The sequence below is a fragment of the Ipomoea nil genome, unplaced genomic scaffold, assembly GCF_001879475.1.
Source record: "Ipomoea nil cultivar Tokyo-kokei standard unplaced genomic scaffold, Asagao_1.1 scaffold2759, whole genome shotgun sequence".
Classification (NCBI taxonomy): domain Eukaryota; kingdom Viridiplantae; phylum Streptophyta; class Magnoliopsida; order Solanales; family Convolvulaceae; genus Ipomoea; species Ipomoea nil.
The window spans coordinates 2,199,296-2,222,690 of NW_017619187.1; the positions used below are offsets into that span (position 1 = coordinate 2,199,296).

Here is a 23,395-nt window from a genome sequence, read left to right on the forward strand (position 1 = left end):
TTCCACTGTAATGCCAAATTAAATAGTCAAAGAAACCATTTGTATATTTACACCATATTATAAGCCTCTCTCATATTTTCCCAAAACACAATTCTAGCGGAATGAAGAAACTAACAACTTCTGCAGTCATAGGAAGAAAGAGGAAGCCACAATGTTCTCCAAATCCAGGTATTACAACCTTCCTAACTGCATAAAGCATCAGATTTAATTCTCATCATGTGCAAATATCTCAACATCTGTGTTAAGAAGAACAGTTTAGGTAAAACATAACGCAGAAAAATATGGCAACATAAATTTCATATTATCATATCAGTAATTTCATTCACAGAGAACTATCATAGATGCTTATAATAGGCAGAACACAATACGAAATCCATACATAAGTAAGATAGGTACTTATTCCCGGTTTGTCTTCCATATAAATCTTAGCGAGCATAACATGCAAAAATACAATATAGTTTGTATTATGTCATGAATCATTCTAAAAGACCCATAACTGGGGTGTTATGTCACTTAGCCTGTCTAACAGAGATAATAGAGATGTAAAAGTAAACCTCTGGGAACCCCAAGTTGTTCTAAAAAACCAATCGGAATCCAAGAAAGCTGTAAAAAGATAAGTGTTAGCCGCATAAACTGAGGTTGAAGTTTAGAGAACTCCGAGCTCAGAATTATACCCGTAGAAAGAAGAACGCCCCGACTTTGGAGGAAAATTTCCAAAACCTAATACTGAAAATCCATGATAGAGTCTCTTAGCATGTCTAACAGAGATAATAGAGATGTAAAAGTAAACCTCTAGGAACCCAAGATTTGAGTCACCGTAATCTGGATCGATGAAGTTTGTTCATTAACTACGTCGATTTGTTCCTTAAAACAAATATAGTTGGTCAGATCTAAATAATCTATAGAAAACCCCTAAAAACATACCTCCATTGAAAATTTTGTTCTAAAAAAACAATCGGAATCCAAGAAAGCTGTAAAAAGTTTTGATGGAGCCGCATGCACTGAGGTTGAAGTTCAGAGAACTCCAAGCTTAGAATTAGAAGGAAGATCCCCCAGACTTTGGAGGAAATTTCCACAGCGTAATACTCAAAATCCATGATAGAGCAAGACAACTGTACAAAGAACCAAGTAAGATGGAAAATGAGATTTCTGATTTTCGTCGTCCAGAATTAGGAGCTCAGGAGAAGAATATTCTAGCAGATTTGGGCGAGATTTGGAGCACTAACCTGATTTAAATATTAATACTCACTAACTACTATAATATATATAGTTTTTTAATGCTATGTTTTCGGCGAAACATGTGAGAATTCATTATATATATATATATATATATATATTGATTTATTTATTTATCTATTTATATACTGGGTTAATGAATTTTTATGTATTAGAAATTCAATTTATTTGTTAGTAATTAAATAAAATTGTTATTATGTTTTTTTATTATTTAAATATGACCATGTACGTATTTGAATTTAATAAAATATATACACTGATGCAGAGGATAAAGAAAATTGTTTGGAAGAGACGATTACTTGCCAATCTACTACAATTCGAAATTGTTTGTATGGTGTTTTTCAAGCAAATTATTGTACACCTATAAACATTTTAAACAATAGTAAGTGTATGGTGTTAATTTTTATTTTAGTACTTTGATTGATTAATTCCATATTTATAGTGAATAATATTTTTAGCGGATTTGAAGTATGATTATTTTATATATTTATTTTTTGGAAGATGGGAGTTTAGTCAAGTCATCAATAAAGAGTAATAATGAGATTGCATCATCAATTAAGATGCAATTGCAAGGTATTTTTGACAAAACAACTCATTCTCAAGACGCTCATGATACAGGTGATAAGTTTTAAGATTATGGAATAAAATTATGTTTACGTAGAGTTGTTAGGCAGATAATTATTTTGTATAGAGATTAACTATTCATGATTATGTATGTTGTTTTATATTTTGAATTTATAAACATGATTAGAATTAGTCTTAAAAAATGTTCTATTAATTACTTCGTACGTTTTTTTTTATGTAGTTAAGGAAAGACTCATTAAGAAATGGTCTTTATGTACCCCATATTTCATGTTGGCGCAACTATAAATTCTTCATATTTGTGGGATAATTGTATAGTTTTGCGATTGACAAAGAATCTTCGTCTCAATAGAATAGAAGTTGGTGTGGATCAGTCTGAAGTTGAGGAGTTTGCTAATTGGATTGCTTCTATCGGTGATGGAAAAATTGGTGGTCCAAGTGATGGCTATGCAGATGTTGATAGTCCGTATGATTTGTTACTACAGTGTGACAGTGATCCGATCAAGACGATTGTTGATTGTATATTTCCAGGGTTTCTGAACGGTAGTTGTAATCACAACTATATGCAAAGTCGTGCTGTACTAGCATCAACGCTAGATGTTGTCAACGCAATAAATGAATATATGAGTGAATTGCATACAGTTGAGTGTAAAACATACTTCAGTTGCGACACTGTATGTAAATCAGATTCAGTTAGCGGTATATTGGGAGATGTTCAGACCCCAGAGTTTCTCAACGGGTTGCATCTGGGATCCCCAACCATGCATTAACATTGAAAGTTGGATCACCTGTAATGTTGTTGAGAAATATAGATCACTCATTAGGCTTATGTAATGGTACAAGATTGTTTATTACAAGATTGTCCGAACATGTTATCGAGGCCAAAATTTTGACGGGTGACAATGCCGGTAGTTCGGTCTTGATACTTAGAATGTCTTTGACTCCATTAGATACAAGATTGCCTTTCAAATTTCAAAGAAGACAGTTCCCAATAATGTTGTCATATGCCATGACAATAAATAATCTATGGTCAGACATTATCGCATGTTGGGTTGCTATTGAAGAAACCAGTGTTTGTACACGGACAACTGTATGTGGCAGCGTCTAGAGTTAGCAATCCTAAAGGCCTGAAAATTTTAATTTGTGATGATCATAATAAGAATTGTACTTCAACAACAAATGTTTTTTACCATGAAGTTTTTAATAATTGTTAAATAAATTTATAATTTTCTATGTCTAAGTTTTTTTTTTTTTTTTTGTTTTTTTTGTTGGACTTGCAATTTCGTATTATGAACTATTTTGATGTTATATTTGTAGTTTATTATGGCAATGAACAATCGTATTATGCATTACAATTCAAAATTACAATGTAATTTTTATATCGTGCATCGCACGGGTACAATGCTAGTTAACCATATATTATTAATTAATATTTTAGGATAATATGAATATTTATCCACAATGAATCTTGCCATTATTGCATCCAGGTTTCTAACTTTATCACATATTCAAATTAATTAATTTAAATATATGAATATCTTATCATATATTCAAATTAAATAATTAATTTAAATATTTTCTTTTTGTATATGGAATATGGATCAATACATCTTTATAATCTACCAAGTGGCTTGTAGTCCACTGGTATCCGATTGGCCCCTTATGTGGGATGTCTTAGGTTCGAGCCTTGGTGACAGCGTAGATAGTATATATATATGGGTGTCCCCTTTCCTTTGTAATAAAAAAATACATCTTTATAATCTGAGTCCACCCGTCTTCCATTTATATTTAATTCAGGCAATTGGGCCAATTTAATCAATCCAAATAAATCAGGAACTAGTCCAATTATATTCAACCGAAGCCCACAACATGTCAACATATGAATTAGCCCATTTGTCGACTTCAAAATTTTCGTGTCTACAACAGTAAAATTATAAATATTTGGACAAGAATAAGTATTGTTTCTAAGTAAAACAATCACAATTTAAAAAAAAAAATGCGGATAGTTTCCGCAACGGTTCCACTTAAAACGGTCGTGGAAATTATAGAATTTAAAAAATAAAATACACTTTCCGCGACCATTCTACTTACAACTGTCACGACAAATAATTAAATATATGTAATATAATTTTCAAATCATATTTACTCATTATTAAAGTCATATTTTTTTTGAATGCTACTTACTCTATTACATTGTAATATCTGATCAAACATATTTTCTCAACCTAATGAAGCACACAAAGTCAACAACAACACTAAAGCTCGATCTCATGACCTCTCATATGGGAAAGGTCACTACATGTCATCTTGTCTCATGACCTCCTACATAAAAAAGGTCATTAAATACCATCTGAGCATAAAGTGCTTGGCTATTATTAAAGCCATATTTAATAATGACCAATTCTTCAGTTCTCACGCCCAACTGTCCTCTATTCCTCTCCACGCCATTATTCTTCACGCAATTTTTCTTCCTCCAAGTACCCCACGCGATCTCTTCCTCTCATCTCGTCTCCATCTCTTCCAACCGCACACCACCCTGCGCCACTGCCGCATCAAAATTGCGTGGGGTTCTTGGAACATATATGAGAGATATGTTTTCTGAAGACATTGAAATAATTTTGTTAAGGATGGATATTAAAATATTTGAATATATTTGGGATAATATTGATATTATCTAATTTATTTAATTAGATAATATTAAAAAAAAATTGAACTTATCAAAATCGTATTATCTGGAGATTTTGGGTGATTTTTGAGGAGTTTTTATATGCCCGATTAGAAAAGAAAAAAAAATGAGAAGAAATAAAAAATAAAAAATAAAAACAAAAAAATAGAAAAAGGAAATTAAGTAAAAAGTAGTCTTTTTAGATACTTATCATCTAAAAAAAAGAGATGAGACTCACATTTATAACAAAATTCCCATTTTTGCAGGAAGCACTCCCCCCTCTCTCCTTTCCCCTCTCTTTTTCACCTTGCTATTTTTCCCTTAAAACTTGTGTACAAACCCTTTATTGGGGTTGCTCTTATGCTAACTATAAATAGCAACTCTCATTCATCCTAGGAAAAATTAGGTGAACATCCTAGAAAATCATAGAAACATCATAAAGCTTTGAAGCTTAATTATTTAGAGATGATCATGAAAATAAAAGCCCCTCTATGAAGACCATACCAAGCATATTACAAACATATAAGGTGTTCTTTTTTGAAGATCAAACCACTCGAGTTTTGGAGGCCCTTCAATGGAATATTCAAGGCATCCAAGTGAAGAAAAGTAGAATTACACAAAGATCTTGTACCTGCACCGCATTGATACTACTTGTAATCAGAATTTTGAATTTTAAAATGTAATTCGGTTTTCTTTGTTCACAAATTGGCACGCCCAGTACAACTCTCTTTGGTATAAATAGACACCCCCTATACATGGGGTGAGATGGGACAATTTTCACTATTCACAAACAATATTCATCAATACAAAATACCGATATTCTCTCCATATATTTTCTCTATATTTTTTCTATATACAAAATTCCTAACGATAGTGTTGGCCCGCCGTTGACGGTACAAATGTCATAAAATCAACACATAAATTATATTCAAAATTGATGCACTTATCTAAACAAAAAGCAACTGCATTTGCATTCAAGACCACAATGACTTGAGTATCCAGTTCATTTTATCCCCTATTTTTGTTTTATTTTACTACAATTCAACATAAGAATTTATTTATTACAGATAGAAGGACAAGAAATCACCTTAAAGCAACTCCAGGAGGTAGGTTTTTTGCACATTTTTTTAAAAGTCCAACTAGGAGTGAGAATAGGAGGAAATGAGGAAAAATGAAAAAAAAAAAAAAAAAAACTATCAGAAAAAAAGGGATTATTCACGCGTCTAGAGAGCGTGTGCAGTAGGCACGCTTGGTGCCCGCCGAACGTGCACTAGGGGACAATATATATATATATGTGTATATTTATTTCTTTCTCATTATGGAGCCCACAAAAAAACTTTAATCAGTACAAATTTAAAAAAAAAAAAAAATCTCTTTCTTCTCTTCTCTCTCCTCCAACTGTGAAAAAAACAAGGTTAAAATTTCAGTGATGAGTTTATTTGCACAGCAAAGAAGATTGAGTCTCTTGGTCTGAGTTAAATGGCTTTAGAAATAAAAATTACAAGTTTATCCTTATAACAAATCAGATGATGAGTTCACTACAGGATGCAAAATAGAAGACTAAAAGAGATGTAGGACTAAATGTGATAATTTTGAAAGATTAAGACTAAATGTAATGTTTGCACTATAACTGAGGACTAAAAATTAAATTAGCTCATGTGAAAATTACAAGTTTAGCCTTGTAGTTAAGGGTGAGTTTACAAAAGGCAAACCCAAAACTAAAAATAAAATATATAGGATGGACTAAATGTGACAATTTTAAAACATTAAACTAAATTTGGAATGATGATACAATATTCAATAAGGAAAAATAAAATTCACTCAACACATGATGAATAGTATACTCAATTCCTGTGCTATTACCCTATTCCCTACCACTTTTTAGTTTTCTGTTGGTGTTAGTATATGATTCAATTCACAAAAATAATTAAATAATTCTTCCAAACGACTGAACCCCAACGCTAAGGGCCCCCACATCCCGACCTGACAGAGCATTTGGGAGGATGTAAATCATGGTAACTCAACTGAACATGAACCACAGAGGCTAGACCGGTGCTCACTGCGCACAAGGAACCCCCCTCACTTTGAGACAAAAAATAATTAAATAATTGAAATAAAGTTAGGAGCTGATTAGCTAAAGGCGAGCCGTTATATAACACCAATTACTATTGTGTGGATCATATTATCAAATAATATACATTTGATACGCAAATAATGTACTTTTAGTATATTAAAAATAGTCATTATATTCAGAAAAAGTGAATTATTTGGGTACTAAAAACGAGATATATTATTTTCTATAATGTGCATTCAGTACACAAATAATGTACTTTTAATATATTAAAAATTTATTTTTTATTATGGTCCACATAACACTGTGTAGATAATAATTTGCCCTCATTCAGGGGTGGAGGGAAAGGGTGGGGGCAGGGGCCCTAAGTGTGGAAATCTTCTCACATATTCAATGTTTATTGGTAGATTTGTGGGTCCACAACAATTAGAAAAGAAAAAAATCATTGAAAATACGAATGACTTTTAAAGATTGAGAAAAATAATGGATGTTGGAGTGAAATGTTTTGATTCACAAAAAGCTTGTGCAAAAGTCCGACAATTAGATTTGCTTTTAGAATTTATGTCAAAGATTCGACACTTTTCTTGTAGTGTGAGCTGTCAGGGGTAGGGATGTCAATTGTACCCGCACCCGATGGGGACGGGGATGGGGATAGAAATAGGGGATCGGAGATGGGGATGGGGATGGGGGCAATTTTGAATTTCCCGCCGGGGACGGGGACGGGGATGGGGAGTACTCTCCCCGCCCCGCCCCGCCCCCGATGTATGTATGTATGTATGGGGAGTACACACACATATGTATTACTTTGTATACAATATATATAATTTTAGAAGCATTCTTGTCATTGTTTGTCATGCTTATGAAATGCATATTTAAATAACATGTTTAATTGTAAAATATTGAATACTATTTTAAATTGGGGATGAATATATATACGTTATTTATTTAAATGTTTATGAATGTTTAATTCTTAATTTTTTTTTATAACTTATTAATGGGGTGGGGATTCCCCGTCCCCGAATAATCCCCGTGGGGATGGGGATGGGGGGAGTTTTCCATTCCCCGGCGGGGATGGGGAATGGAAAAATAGTCGGGGGCGGGGATGGGGGGTATGTCCCCCGCCCCCACCCCGCCCCGTTGACATCCCTAGTCAGGGGTGGAGGTCGGCAAGTGTATCAGTGTATGCCATGGGATCGTGGCATACGTGCATTGTGTGAATAGTTTCGTGCCAATATATATTTTTAAATTGTGTTTCATAATTTATCAAAATATCATTCAGTATTCTAACATATATTAATGTAAGATTATCAAATTTTTTATAAAAGTAAATATTTCAAGAATGCATAACTATGACCTGTGGCATGAATTTTCAAAAAAAAATAATTGGTGTAGTAGCACCTTAAGAGGGAAACACTCTCACTGGATAATACCCAAGCATAATTTTTGCAATGCAAAACTCCTATTAATTGGCATGATTCATGCTTCCTCTTGTTGGGGCAAAAAATAATTCTTGATTTATTCTAGTTCTCTGATGTGCTTCATTGCAATTTTAGTGTCTTGACGCAGTGCACATTCGAAAACAAAACCAAAACAAAACCAAATCCTCCTTGCCCAAAAAAGACAACGATAATAGGCAAAGTTTCTCATTTTATGTTGAATATATATTGTAAATTAGGTGTACCGTTTCGTCAATGCCCAATACGTGATTCTAATTAATTGACCAAAATTCATGTTAAATTTTATATTTTATTTTTTTAATAAACTCTAATATATTCATAGTACATGTTTAACAATTATTTCAATTTTGATAGATGTGGTTCGAACCTAAGACATTCCTTATGAAAATCAATGAGTAAGTTAAAAATAATAAATAGTAAACGAAATATTCCGTTACTAAAGTTTACACTGACGTGATGCATGAGTATTTAAGAAAAGTAAATCATATAATAGATGGTAAAGTAGGAAAAATAATTTTTTAAAAAAAAAAAAACTAAAATCAAAATTAAATAAAATGAACCATTTATTTCAACAAACAATTATACTAATAACATTTTTTAGTTCCCGTTAAGGACCTAACTTTATTGACTCTTATTAGGTTTGTATGTAGATATAGTTGCTAGTTAGCTTAGGCTTTTGATATTTTGGCTCCTAAATTATTTTTTTCATGACTTCTTCTTTGGCTTTTGACATTTTGGTAAAAAATCACAAGGAGATAAACTAATCGGGCAGTTGAGAAGTTCTAACCAATAAGATTAATAGGTCACTCCTACTGGCAATCATTATTTCATGGACCATGCATGGTCCATACATTTGTGTGAACCATAAACAAAAAGTATATTTTTAATATGAGCTAATTCCACCGGAGGTCCTTTGTCTTTGGTGGCAATTCCAAATTTAGTCTCAGACTATCGTTTTTGTCATTTTACATCCCAGACTATTGTTTTTTGGACACTTTTAGTCCGTATCATGATTTTTTCTATTTTTAGTAAGGGCATTTTTGTCTCTACATATTTCTCTTTTGTTATTTTTCCGGTTTCAACCAGTTTAATTGGTTTAGAACTTTGGGTAACCTCTGATTTTTAGTAACCATATTTTTCAACCAATTTTTAGTAAAGTCCTAAACCAATTAAACTGGTTGAAATTGGAAAAATAACAAAAGAAAAATGTGAAGAGACAAAAATGCCCTTACTAAAAATAGAAAAAATCAAGAGAAGGACTAAAAGTGTCCAAAAAACGATAGTCTGGAATGTAAAATGACAAAAATGATAGTTTGGGACTAAATTTGGAATTGCCACCAAAGACAAGGGACCTCCGGTGGAATTAACTCTTTTGATATACTAAAAGTACATTATTTGTATACATAAAGTACATTATATAAAAGTACATGAATTTATATATATATATCACAAAATTTACATTCAGTACACAAATAATGTACTTTTAGTATATTAAAAATGTATATTTTATTCATGATCAACACAGTTATGTAGACCATGGTCCACACAATAATTTACCTCCCACTGAGAGTTAACTTGTAACATTGTGATTATCAAAATCAAAAACCTGACCAATTTAGATAGGGTTGTCAATTTTTACACTATTTTCAATTTATAAAATATAAAAATATCAAGAACTTCGAATATTTTTGATAACATTATATAATCCATGAGGCATAAATTAGTAGAAAAAATAAAGATGCATACAAGTAATCAAAGAAAGCAGCAGTTCCAATAGAAGTAATGGATGTGGATATATTGTTTTAAAGTGTCACGTTTTTGCAATATTGATAACTTATTTTTGCGTATAGGTAATGGTGTATCCCATTTTAGAATGAAGTTCATGAAATGTTTGGACCCATTTCTTACCCCGTAAAGGCTGAATCCCCAACCCTAAGGGTCCCCCACACTCCGACCTGACAAAGCATGTGAGCGAATGTAAATCGCGGTGACTCAATTGGTTAGTAGACAAGGTCAAATGTCGATACGCACAAGAAATCTGCCCACTTTAAATATAATTTTCACACTGCCACCGCCGAGGTTCGGTTTGGACTCATTTCTCTGTCGATATATAGTTAGCATAAATAATATATACTCCATTACCTATTGTTTTATTTTATTGAAATAAATGGCTAATATTTAGCCTAACTCGCTAACATGATATACGTTACTTTTAAGGCCAGGATGAGACAAAACAAGGAAAAGCAAATAATGGATTACGTTAGGACAGTCAGCTATGTACAATCTAAGTATATTTATTTTTTCGTAATTCTTTTTCTGTTAGAATTATAAGGTGAAATTCACTTAAAGCGCACATTCAGGTAATATTTGCGAACTTTCTTGTAAATCAAATGAAAAATGCAAATATTGGATTACGTTAGCATGGGTAAAAAAATGAAATCCAAAATGCTGAAAATATTAACTTTTTAAATTGGTGAATTGCATTTTTTAAACTCAAAAAAGTTATTTTGTTCACTAAAAAAAAAATATAAGAATAAGGGTCAAATAGGCCACTCAACTGCACACCAAATTGTAATTGGGCCACCGAACTAAAATATATATGCAATTAGGTCTTTGAACAACGCAAACTCTTACAATTCAACCCAAAGTGATTTGTTTACCTAAAAACATGCTGACATGGCAGTTAATCAATTTAAAAATAATTTTTTTAAAATACTTTTAAATAAAATAATTATTTAAAATTAAAGAAAAAAAAAAAAAAACAACTTTCGTCTATGGCTCGTATCTGCCGAAGACGAAGGGGCCGGCTGATTCGTCTCTCCTTAGCCATGGTTTGAAAGTATTTTGGTTAGGCATCCCATGGTTTTGAAGGCTGCAGTTGTGGTGAAGCCTGATAAGGTTCTAGGGCAAACAACTTGTGCTTTTGTGAAGTTCAAAGAAGGGAGCCGTGCGACAAAGGCAAATATTATCAAGTTTTGTGAAGATAATTTGCCTCACCATATGGTCCCTCAGGCTGTAATCTTTGGAGATTTGCCACTTAATTTCACTAGGAAGATACCAAAATTTGCTTTGAGAGAGAAGCTAAGGCAAAGTGATTTGCCACCATATGCCCCTTCTTCTCCGGCGGAGACCAGCCGGAGACGAAGCTTTTGTTTTGTTTTGTTTTGTTTTGTTTTTTTTTTTTAATTTAGTAATTTTTTTTTAAAATTATTTTAAAAATCATTTTTAAATTGGTAATAGCCACGTCAGCATGTTTTTAGGTATACAAGTCACTTTGGGTCGAATTGCAAGAGTTTGCGCTGTTTAGGGACCTAATTGCATTGTTTTTTAGTTTGGTTGCCCAATTGCAAGTTGGTGTGCAGTTGAGTGACCTATTTGATCCTTATTCCAAATATATATTCATGTAATAATTTATATTAACACTATTTTTTTTTTTGAGTGACAAATAATACCCGTAGCCACTATCAAGGATGTGCCCTGGATAAACCCTACATTGTGACCCTAGTCGCCAAATGGGTAACTCAGCCTCATTATCCTAGCCGACAAAAGATCACAAATAGGTAAACCAACTAGATAGTTGACCAGTTCAAACCAATAAGACCAATACGTCATTCCCACCAAGAATTAAAATTGTAACTTTGATATTACCAAAATCAACAACCTGATCAACTTGACTAGATTGCTTCCATTTTAACACTATTTTCAATTTATAAAATATAAAAATACCCACAACCTCGAATCTTTTTGATAACATTATACAATCCATGACGCTCATTATGATTCAAAAAAGAATTTCAAATAAATTAAAATCGAACTAAAGGCTCAGTAGTATATATATATTATAAACACACAAGATTAAACAAATTAAAAACCTTATATTATTGATATATTGGAACACATGCAAATACATATATATAATGCCACCTGAACTAAACAGATGCATGGGCAGTTTTAATTTTACAGAACACACTCTTCCCTCATCATTATTATCATTATTATCATTATTATTATTATTACATTATTATTATTATGACTTGATGCATATTCATGGCTTCAGCTTGGCATGGTGATCATCCATATCCTTGGTCAGATTAAGAAGAAACTCCAGATAGGTGAGTGGCTCAGGAATCTCCTCTTTCAGCTTCTCATACTCGATGGTCCAAGTCACAAAATTGTCATCACCATTGGTATCAACATGACATGTTATGATGAAGCTCTTATGGGATTCCATGAGATCACCTCCGATCACTCTGAATTTCACTAATTTCTTCTCATCATCTATGGCCTCAATAACTTCCTTCGCGGTTTTGGTCTTCCCATCTGCCAAATATTACAAAATATATATGCATATGTTAAGAACCATTGCTGGAAATTATGGAATTTTCGACCACCTGAAAATGATCTTAAATCAATTCAAAAGCAAAAAGTGATCGGAAATAGCAACAAAGGTTTTTCCGGATACCAAAAGTGATCGAACCAGGCTTTCGACTTGATTTAAGATCACTTTCAGGTGGTCGGAAATTCCATAATTTCCAGCAGTGAACATTTTGATAGAAAAGGGAGCTAATTAAGAGTGTACATATATACCATGGCTAAATTTCCAGATGATGACAGAGCCCACAGTTCCCCATTGGCCTTCAACTCCGAGAATAGTTGAGCACATGGAGGGCATATGATGAGGTCTTTCTCTAAAGATTTCATGGAAAACATCTCCATGAAAACTGATCTCTATCTGCCCAAGCACCTTGCCTTTTAGGCCCATCTTATAACAAATATATGATTCTTAGTTGTGCCAAATTCAGCTGCGCATTGAGTCTTATTTATAGGCCTTCATCTCTCATTCAGTGGGGGCAGGGGGGGCCCGAGGTGTGGAAATCTTCTCTCATATTCAAAATTTAAAAATTTCTCAAAATAGTATAGTTATTTTCACAATAAAGTTTTTATGTTATAGAATTTAATTTTTTTAAGAAGTTAGAATTATGTTTATACCTCTCACTTGGGAGAACATGAACCTATTTTGGTTCGGCCCATATCAGAAGAAGTGGCAAATTATGCTGTGCATCCGTATGCACCATGCATGGTGCATGCGGATGCAAAAACGCCGTTTCTTTAAGTAAAGAAACGGCGCACCGTTACAGTTAACAGAGCGCGCATATTTGGTGTATTAATTATCAACTGACACTACAGTAGTGTATCTAAACCAATACTACCTCACGTATTATTTTATATATTATCAACTGAAACTACAATTCAGTTGAAGTGAAACTGTAGTTGTGTTAAAATGAAACTACAGTGTATCTAAACTGACATTACCTTCACGTATTATTTTTATATTATCAACTGAAATTGCAATTGAATTGAAATGAATCAGTAGGTGTGTTGAAATGAAAATGCAGTGTATATAAAATAAAACTGAATAACATTTCACGTTTTTAAGTGTATATTGTGTAATGAAACTGTAGTTATATCGAAATGATCATGTAGTTGTGTTTTAATGAAATTATGGTGTAAATAAAATAAAATTAAATAACATTTTCACATATTTGGGTGTTATAATATCGAATGAAACTGTAGTTATATCGAAATGAAACAATAGTGTATACAAAATGAAACTCAATAACAGAGTTACATTTTGCGGAATGACGCCAAACATATGACGTTTCTTTTCATTAAATAAAACGACGTCATTTTGACGCGCGGTGCATAATCGATTATACACCACGATTTACGATATAATTTGCCTATTTTTACAGTACTGATCAAGATAGGACTGTTTGACAGTGATTTGAGGGGGCCTTGGGGGTAGAAAATGGGACTGATGGTGTGGGGATTTTCAGGACAGGCCTAGGAATAGTACTAGAGTGGAAGAGTAGTCCATGGGCTTAGAGCATCCGCATCAGTTGGGAAGATTTGAGGGATAATGTAAGAGTGATTAGGACAGAGAAAGTGGGAGGGGAGAGAGAAAAAAGAAAAAACAAAACAAAAAAAAAAGTTAAAATATAAAAAAAACTGATGAAATCAGACACGTCAGGCGCGCGCCTGACGCGTCTCCGGGCGCATGCAGTCGCGTGCACTGCACGCGCCCGGCCTTCCTCTTGGACTGCGCGATACACGCAGTCCGTGCGTTGCTCTTTTTTTTTTTTTTTTTTTTTTTTTTTTTCATTCTCCCATCCTTTGCAGGAGAATTATTTTTGTATTCTTTCTTCTCCACATTAGTTATTATCTTCAATATGAGAGAATTCAACTTACATTATCCCCATATTATGCATTGATGTGGTTGTTCTTAGGGAGGATAAAGGATAGACCCTGGCAAATTATGTTGTGCATCCGTATGCACCATGCACCATGCACCATGCACCATGCACCATGCACCATGCATACGGATGCAAAAACGACGTCGTTTTATTAAAAACGCGCGTCACCCCTTAAAAAAAAATCAGGTTCGATTTCCAGCAACAACATATGAACTAAAATTCCAGAATCGATGAACTACAATTCCATAATCGATGAACTATAATTCCAGAATCTATGAACTGAAATTCCAGAATCTAATCTATGAACTAAAAATTCCAGAATGAATGAACTAAAATTCCAGAATCTATGAACTAAAATTTCAGAATCGATGAACTACAATTCCAGAATCGATGAACTATAATTCCATAATCTATGAACTAAAATTCCATAATGAATGAACAACATAATGCTGATGCTGGGAATCGAACCTAATTTTTTTTAAGGGGAGACGCGCGTTTTTAATAAAACGACGTCGTTTTTGCATCCGTATGCACCATGCATGGTGCATACGGATGCACAGCATAACAATTGATGGACCCTAACTACTGCGTAAAGATGACCCAGGAAGGGGAGGAGGTGAGTGGGTAAATTATGCCGTGGAATCGTGTCCACCTTAGTTTGCCCAGTACAACTCTCTTCGTATAAATAGACACCCCCTATACATGGGTGAGATGGGACAATTTTCACTATTCACAAACAATATTCATCAATACAAAATACCAATATTCTCTCCATATATTTTCTCTATATTTTTTCAATATACAAAATTCCTAACGATAGTGTTGGCCCGTTGTTGACGGCCCAAAAGTCATAAAATCAATACATTATATTCAAAATTGATGCACTTATTTAAACAAAAAGCGACTGCATTTGCATTCAAGACCAAAATGACTTGAGTATCCAATTCATTTTATCCCCTATTTTTGTTTTATTTTACTACAATTCAACATAAGAATTTATTTATTACAGATAAAAGGACAAGAAATCACCTTAGAGCAACTCCAAGAGTGAGATTTTTTGCACATTTTTTAAAAGTCCAATTAGGAGTGAGAATAGGAGGAAATGAGGAAAAATGAAAAAAAAAAAAAAACTATCAGAAAAAAAGGATTATTCATGCGCCAGAGAGCGTGTGCAGTAGGCACGCTTGGTGCGTCGAACGTGCATCAGGGGACAATATATATGTGTATACTTATTTCTTTCTCATTATGGAGCCCACAACAAACTTTAATCACTGCAAAATTAGAAAAAAAAAAAATCTCTTTCTTCTCTTCTCTCCTCCAACTGTGAAAAAAACAGGTTAAAATTTCAGTGGTGAGTTTATTTGCACAGCAAAAAAGATTGAGTCTCTTGGTCTGAGTTAAATGGCTTTAGAAATAAAAATTACAAGTTTATCCTTATAACAAATCAGATGATGAGTTCACTACAAGATGCAAATTAAAATAGAAGACTAATAAAAAATGTAGGACTAAATGTGATAATTTTGAAAGATTAAGACTAAATGTAATGTTTGCACTATAACTGAGGACTAAAAATATATTAGCTCATGTGAAAATTACAAGTTTAGCCTTGTAGTTAAGGGTGAGTTTACAAAAGGGAAACCCAAAACTAAAAATAAAATATATATGATGGACTAAATGTGACAATTTTAAAACATTAAACTAAATTTGGAATGATGATACAATATTCAATTCAATAAGGAAAAATAAAATTCACTCGACACATGATGAATAGTATACCCAATTCCTGTGCTATTACCCTATTCCCTACCACTTTTTAGTTTTCTGTTGGTGTTAGTATATGATTCAATTCACAAAAATAATTAAATAATTGAAATAACGTTAGGAGCTGATTAGCTGAAGGGGAGCCGTTATATAACACCAATTATTATTGTGTGTACCATATTATAAAAAAAAATGTACTTTTATTATATTAAAAATATACATTATATTCAGGAAAAGTGAATTATTTGGGTACTAAAAACGAGATATATTATTTTCTATAACATTCAGTACACAAATAATGTACTTTTAATATATTAAAAATCTACTTTTTATTATAGTTCACGTAGCATTGTGTGGGCAATAATTTGCCCTCATTCAGTGGTGGAGGGAAAGGGTGGGGGCAGGGGCAAATTATGTTGTGCATCCGTATGCACCATGCACGGTGCATACGGATGCAAAAACGACGTCGTTTTAATAAAACACGCGTCATCCCTTAAAAAAAAATCAGGTTTGATTCTCAGCAACAACATATGAACTAAAATTCCAGAATCGATGTACTATAATTCCATAATCGATGAACTATAATTCCATAATCGATGAACTATAATTCCATAATCGATGAACTATAATTCCAGAATCTAATCTATGAACTAAAAAATCCAGAATGAATGAACTAAAATTCCAGAATCGATAAACTAAAATTCCAGAATCGATGAACTATAATTCCATAATCGATGAACTATAATTCCAGAATCAATGAACTATAATTCCATAATCTATGAACTAAAATTCCATAATGAATGAACAACATATATAATGCTGTTGCTAGGAATCGAACCTGAATTTTTTTAAAAAAAAAGAGACGCGCGTTTTAATAAAACGACGTCGTTTTTGCATCCGTATGCACTATGCATGGTGCATACGGATGCACAGCATAACTATTCGGGGGCAGGGGCCCTAAGTGTGGAAATCTTCTCTCATATTCAATGTTTATTGGTAGATTTTTGGGTCCACCCAACAATTTGAAAAGAAAAAAATCATTGAAAATAAGAATGATTTTTAAAGATTTGAGAAAAATAATGATGTTGGAGTGAAATGTTTAGATTCACAAAAAGCTTGTGCAAAAGTCGGACGATTCGATTTGATTTTAGAATTTATGTCAAAGATTCGACAACTTTTCTTGTAGTGTGAGCTGTCAGGGGTGGAGATCGGCAAGTGTATCAGTGTATGCTATGGGGTCGTGCCATACGTGCATTGTGTGAATAGTTTCGTGTTCAATATATATTTTTAATTTGTGTTTCATAATTTATCAAAATATTATTCAGTATTCTGACATATATTAATATAAGGTTATCAAATTTTTTATAAAAGTAAATATTTCAAGAATGCATAACTATGACATGTGGCATGAATTTTCAAAAAAAAAAAAAAATAACTGGTGTAGTAGCACCTTTAGAGAGAAACACTCTCACCCGATAGTACACAAGCATAATTTTTGCAACGCAAAACTCCTATTAATTGGCGTGATTCATACTTCCTCTTGTCGGGGCAAAAAATAATTCTTGATTTATTATAGTTCCCTGATGTGCTTCATTGTAATTTTAGTGTCTTGACGCAGTGCACATTCGAAAACAAAACCAAATCCTCCTTGCCCAAAAAAGACAATGATAATAGGCAAAGTTTTTCATTTTATGTTGAATATATATTGTAAATTAGGTGTACCGTTTCGTCAATGCCCAATACGTTATTCTAATTAATTGACCAAAATTTATGTTAAATTTTATATTGTATTTTTTAATAAACTCTAATATATTCATAGTACATGTTTAACAATTATTTCAATTTTGATAGATGGAGTTCGAACCTAAGACATTCCTTATAAAAATCAATGAGTAAGTTAAAAATAATAAATAGTAAACGGAATCACTGCTGGAAATTCGCATTTTTCCGACCACCTCAGAAAATGGTCACAAAAATTGAATTTTTTTCCTTTTTCCGTCAAGTGCTAGAGTCGTTGGAAAGTGGTCGCAAAATTCAGACCACAAACAACGGTAGTCGGTAATGTTATTACAATTTTTTAAACTGTATCCGGAATAAATTGTGACCACCTTATGTGGTCAAAAACTTCCGACCACTTTCGGTATGTGGTCGGAAATTTCCGACCACGTCAGTAGGTGGTCGGAGATTCCTTGCAGTATTATTTTAAAAATTGATTTTTTTCGACCACCAACAGGTGGTCGGAAATTCCTTTGTATTTACCCCACTCTATTGGAGGTTAGCATATACACTGGATATGTTATTAATGGGTTCAAGTTTTAGACTGAACCATATTGTCGTAGAAAGTCGATTTCTAACTATGGAGTAGAGTTTTTTTTTTCTAAAATGGTCCCTCGACTATTGCTCATTCTTAATTTTACATTTCAACTTTTAATTGCACCCAATGTGATCCCTTAACTTTTAAAAACTCCCTCAAATTAGTCCTCCGTTAGAAATTCCGTCTACTGAATGTTAAAATGAAGGTCATTTTCGTCCATTTACCTATTATATGCCTAATATACTCTGAAAAATAGTTAAGGACCATTTTGGGAATAGTCGATGGATCATTTTGAGAAAAACTATTTTATTTATTTCATTTTTATTTATTTCCATTTTTGTAAGACTATCAAATTAGAGTTTTAAATTAGACTATTTTAAACTTTCTATACAAATTTGTTCCCTTCTGTCTAAACATACAAACTTTTCTCAAAATGATCCCTCGACTATTCTCAAAATGGTCCCTCGACTATTTTTCAAAGTATATTAGGCATATAATAGGTGAATGGACGAAAATGCCCTTCATTTTAACACTCAATAGATGGAATTTCTAATGGATGACCAATTTGGGGAAATTTTTAAAAGTCAAGGGATCACATTGGGTGCAATTAAAAGTTAAAATGCAAAATTGAGAATAAGCGATAGTCGAGAGACCATTTTGGGAAAAAACTTCTATGGAGTATATTAAGGGCAGTGGTTTAGCATAATTTGAATTAATTTTTTTGTTTTTTGCACGTTGTAAGAGATTGAACATCCAAATGTTCCAACTAAAAAAGCTGTTCTCTTTAAATGTGAGTGGTTTGACCCAACACCTAATATTGGGTCACGATTCAATTCTAAATATGGTATCGCTGAGGTGCACTGCAATAAACGATATATGAAGTATGATCATTTTATCATTGCACAAAGTGCATGTCAGATCAGGTGTGTTATATATTCCATACCCACAAGGTATAAGAGAAAAAGTGAATTGGTGGGTAGTGTTGAATGTACACGCCCTAGATGAGATATTAATAGTGCCTATAACTCTAGTTACACATATCAACAGGATAACATATCATTGCCTACATATGGATGTGAAAATATTCAAGATGACGTGCAAGAGTTAGTGCACGAACTATTACAAATGAATGTAGTCGAAAAGGAGAATATATAAAAGGAATAAGAACCATGTGTCAGGGACAGACTCGAAGACGCAATCGAGTGAGGAACCGAATCCCAGGGGTCGGCATGGACAGTTAGTCGGCACGGACGGTCGGTCGGCATGAATAAAGGTCGGCCCCGCAGAAGACCGTTGCCACTATTTTAATTTATATTTAAAATTTAAATGATTTAAATATCTATTTTAATTAGTGTTTGATATGTATTTTTATTTCGGCTAAGTGTCATACCGCACCATGAACCATTCCTGATTATTCATGCCGCACCATGATATTTAATAAGTGATATGGCATAAACCATAATTTGTTTTTCGTCTATAACTTTTTACAAGTTTCCTACAGGTTACCGATAATAATAATATTGACATGAAATTTTTTATTAGTTTTTTTTTCTTCTTTCGCCTTTGTATTATAATTTTTTCCGTATTTTTCATTTTTCATAAACGTATATGCCTGCTCTGCGTTTTTAGCTTCTCGTTTCTTCGATACCAAACTCTGCAAAGCAGGCCTGATTGGAGAAATGAGAAGCGAAAAACGCAAAGCAGGCCTATACGTTTAAGAAAAAAGAAAAATACGGAAAAAAATTATAATACGAAGGTGAAAGAAGAAAAATACTAACAAATCTAATATGAAATTTTATGTCAGTAATATTATTATTGGTAACCTGTAAAAAGTTATAGACAAAAAAAAAATTATGATTTATGACTCTAAATGTCACATATTAAAAATCATAATGTGGTATAAATAATCAAAAATAATTCATGGTACGAGATAATACTTTAGCCTTTTATTTAAAGAACTTTTGCCTTGAAAATTTAATTTATACGGAGTAATTAATTAATTGCTAAAAAATGGCGCCATGCCAAAAAAAAAATTCGCCCCAAAAATTTCAGCCCTCTCATTCCCAAAATTTTGCCCCCAAATATCACTCCCTCCTCCCTTCTCCCTCACTCCTTCACTCTACCCGCCTCTTACTCGGTTACTCCCCAACATTTCCCAACTCATCTTCATCCTTTTGCCTTCCCTCGACGGCACGGCAACATGGCACCTCCTCATTCTACCCTCAATCGACGATGCACTCGGTGAGATTCTTAGAAATTAAATTATTTTTTTGAGTTTTTTTTGGGTGAGATTCTGCACATATTTGGTATTTTTTTTTTTTTTTTTTTTTTTTTACATTTTTTAGCTAAATGAGTTGGTCAGTGTCAAATCATTTGTGTATATGCTCTCCAACTTCTTGCTTGTGAAACCCTAGTTTGGCTATTGGTGTATAATTGTATATCAATGAGTCACCCATGATTATGTTTTCAAATCATTTGACTTTTGCTATTTGCATTTCGAGATTAGTTATAGTAGTAGTCTTATTCATGGGACTTGCATATGGAATCCATGCTGCTGGTTGTCTAATTTTTTGGTTCGGAGAAAGACTGAAGAAATAAACTTATTGAATCACAAGTAATTAAAGTCAAATAATCAGAGTTTGAATCTGCTATCTTTGGACTATAATACACTGAACATAGAGTCTGTTGTGCCTTTTATATTCTAAAACTAAGTTTTAACTGTCAAAAGCTTTATTTAGCCTTTATTGACTGCTGTTTCAAGTTAAAAAAGAATGCTACCCTTGCTGAAATTCTCTCATTTTAACATATGAGATTTGTGTCTTAGTTTTCATCTTCATCATCATCATCACCTGTTACATGTGGCATAATGATACATAAAATTTTAACAATTTAGACTTTGGCATTTAACCACTCAACAACATTAATTCACATTAATTTGAAGAGTGTTAAACTTTGTGTAGACTGCAGGTGCCGTTGGAGGTGTTGCTGCTTCTCTTATTCGAGTTCCAACAGAGGTAATACATGTGCTTAGATGTTTGATGTTATTTGTAAAAGAGCAGTATTTAAGGTGTCCTATATTCCTATCAAGATTCAAGACAGAGACATCTAGAGAGAAGAAAGACATTTAAATCTTTCTGAATTCATTAATTCTTATTAAACTGCTGGTTTTTAAGCAACGAATGCAGACTGGGCAATTTGCTTCTCCCCCCTGATGTTGTACGTATTATTGTCAGCAAGGAAGGCTAGGCTTTAAAGGTGTTTATGCGGTATGACGACCACCTCTCTGTGTTTTTTGTTTCAAAATTGCATCTTTTAAGCCTTTCTTGTTTAGTTTCTTTGTACATGCTGGTAATATGTAAGCATGTGCCTTAACTCCAGGGATATGAGCAGCCTCGGATAGGATATAGGAAGGCAGTAAGTATTCCTCTTTCTGAATTTGCCAAGTACACTTTCTCATGAATAATTAGCTCAACATGGACTATAGTGGATAATATTGCTTGCATAGCTTTCAGTCCTTTGAAAAATTGCTAGAGACGAAGATGAGAATCTGTTTATTCTGATTTTTTAAAAGTCTTTTATTGGTTTCAATTATAAAATCATTTCCCTCCTGTGTGTGTGTGTTTGTAGACACACAGAGAATTGACTGTTTAGTGGTGATACTCATGCCTTGCATGCTTATAATCAGGCACAGAGGGACTTGAATGATCCAGAGAATGCCATAATAGTGTTATTGATTACAATACCAGAAGATGCATTATATTCTTGACATTCACTCTCTAGCTGCATGATATTAGCCACAACCTCAGATGCTAATAATGTTGCTTTCAGAGTTTCAAATCAGATTCTGCTGCAGAATAGAAAATTCGTTGCACCTCAAAGTTAAATGGGGAAGGACTTAGGAGCACCATCAATGAACCACCTGTGATGGTTACAGAGTGGAGTAGTCAACTAGATAGATGGTGTGTTTCCAATCGAATGAGAGAATTCACATTTTACAACACCAGAAGGAGTAGAAATGCTGATCCCAACTAGTTGGAATGCCTTAATCACCCAAGAGTAGGAATGCCTCAACTACTTATGTATTGTTATATTCTGAAATTTGGTCTCATTGACAGTTTGATGTCTTAAAAGAGGAAAAGTCCTTCTGAATAGCAATCAAAGTAGTAGTGTTGGGTTAGATAATCTTGACCAAGTACTTGTTAGAACTTGTGATGTTAATGTAGAAATATTTGGAATTGTGAGTAGCTACTACTTTTTGAAATGTAAAGTAACTACTACTTTTTGAATTGTGAACATGCAATTAAAATTGCTAGTTTTTGGAATATTACATTGTTATAAAATTACTATTGAAGGATAATATGTATTAAATTAATTGAGCAGCAAAATGTATTAAAAATTAATTTTCAAAGTTATTTTTTAATTTGTGGTTGGCATTTCCGACCACATGGTGGTCGGTAGACCGACAATATACGAATTACGTTTTCCGACCACATTGGTGGTCGGAGAACGTAATTCGTATATATACGTAGTAATGATTACGACCACCAGGTGGTCGGAAATGCCAACCAGCCAACTTTCCCATGCGACGAAACTTTCCGTCCGCTCTCCTTTGGTGGTCGGTGTTTCCGACCACTCTCTGTAGTGGTCGGATTTTCCGACAAGCATTTTTGCGGATTCCAAAAGTGGTCGGAAAATCGGTCGGAACAGGGGTTTCCGACCCGATTTTGGCTATTTCCGACCACTTTTTGGTGGTCGGAAAATCGCTGATTTCCAGTCATGAATATTCCGTTACTAAAGTTTACACTGACGTGATGCATGAGTATTTAAGAAAAGTAAATCATATAATAGATGGTAAAGTAGGAAAAATAATTAAAAAAAAAACTAAAATCAAAATTAAATAAAATGAACCATTTATTTCAACAAACAATTATACTAATAACATTTTTAAGTTCTCGTTAAGGACCTAACTTTATTGACTCCTATTAGGTTTGTATGTAAATATAGTTGCTAGTTAGCTTAGGCTTTTGATATTTTGGCTCCTAAATTATTATTTTC

General features: G+C 33.2%; 2 protein-coding genes and 1 long non-coding RNA gene across 4 annotated transcripts; 1 reads left to right on the top strand and 2 right to left on the bottom strand.

Moving 5' to 3' along the window:
* On the bottom strand, window positions 1-1,220 carry LOC109156886. 2 transcript variants are annotated; one of them, XM_019304766.1, is made up of 4 exons: window positions 925-1,220; window positions 675-726; window positions 555-603; window positions 1-186 (listed from the first exon to the last, which is right to left on the bottom strand). In XM_019304766.1, the coding sequence occupies exons 1-4, from the start codon at window positions 1,095-1,097 to the stop codon at window positions 71-73; spliced, it is 390 nt and encodes a 129-aa protein (XP_019160311.1). In that variant the 5' UTR covers window positions 1,098-1,220; the 3' UTR covers window positions 1-70. The 2 variants fall into 2 exon arrangements, 1 of the variants encoding a protein (XP_019160311.1); XR_002050127.1 differs by lacking the exons at window positions 555-603; window positions 675-726 and having other exon boundaries at window positions 61-186; window positions 817-1,213.
* A 281-nt stretch (window positions 1,221-1,501) lies between these two features.
* LOC109156774 lies at window positions 1,502-2,425 on the top strand. Its single transcript, XR_002050110.1, has 3 exons — window positions 1,502-1,618; window positions 1,738-1,854; window positions 2,171-2,425. It is a non-coding gene; the product is annotated as an uncharacterized LOC109156774 (long non-coding RNA).
* A 9,441-nt stretch (window positions 2,426-11,866) lies between these two features.
* On the bottom strand, window positions 11,867-12,797 carry LOC109156714 (kirola-like). Its single transcript, XM_019304545.1, has 2 exons — window positions 12,599-12,797; window positions 11,867-12,331 (listed from the first exon to the last, which is right to left on the bottom strand). The coding sequence occupies exons 1-2, from the start codon at window positions 12,771-12,773 to the stop codon at window positions 12,057-12,059; spliced, it is 450 nt and encodes a 149-aa protein (XP_019160090.1). The 5' UTR covers window positions 12,774-12,797; the 3' UTR covers window positions 11,867-12,056.
* Between the last annotated feature and the right edge of the window lie 10,598 nt (window positions 12,798-23,395).

Excerpts from the sequence above, each read along its gene's own strand:
- LOC109156886 (XM_019304766.1), bottom strand. The coding sequence starts at position 1,097 with ATGGATTTTGAGTATTACGCTGTGGAAATTTCCTCCAAAGTCTGGGGG. Across the intron at positions 727-924 it reads GAACAAAATTTTCAATGGAG|TATTAGGTTTTGGAAATTTT; the intron begins GTATGTTTTTAG and ends ATGGATTTTCAG. Across the intron at positions 187-554 it reads ACAACTTGGGGTTCCCAGAG|TTAGGAAGGTTGTAATACCT; the intron begins GTTTACTTTTAC and ends TGCTTTATGCAG.
- LOC109156714 (XM_019304545.1), bottom strand. The coding sequence starts at position 12,773 with ATGGGCCTAAAAGGCAAGGTGCTTGGGCAGATAGAGATCAGTTTTCAT. Across the intron at positions 12,332-12,598 it reads CATCTGGAAATTTAGCCATG|ATGGGAAGACCAAAACCGCG; the intron begins GTATATATGTAC and ends AATATTTGGCAG.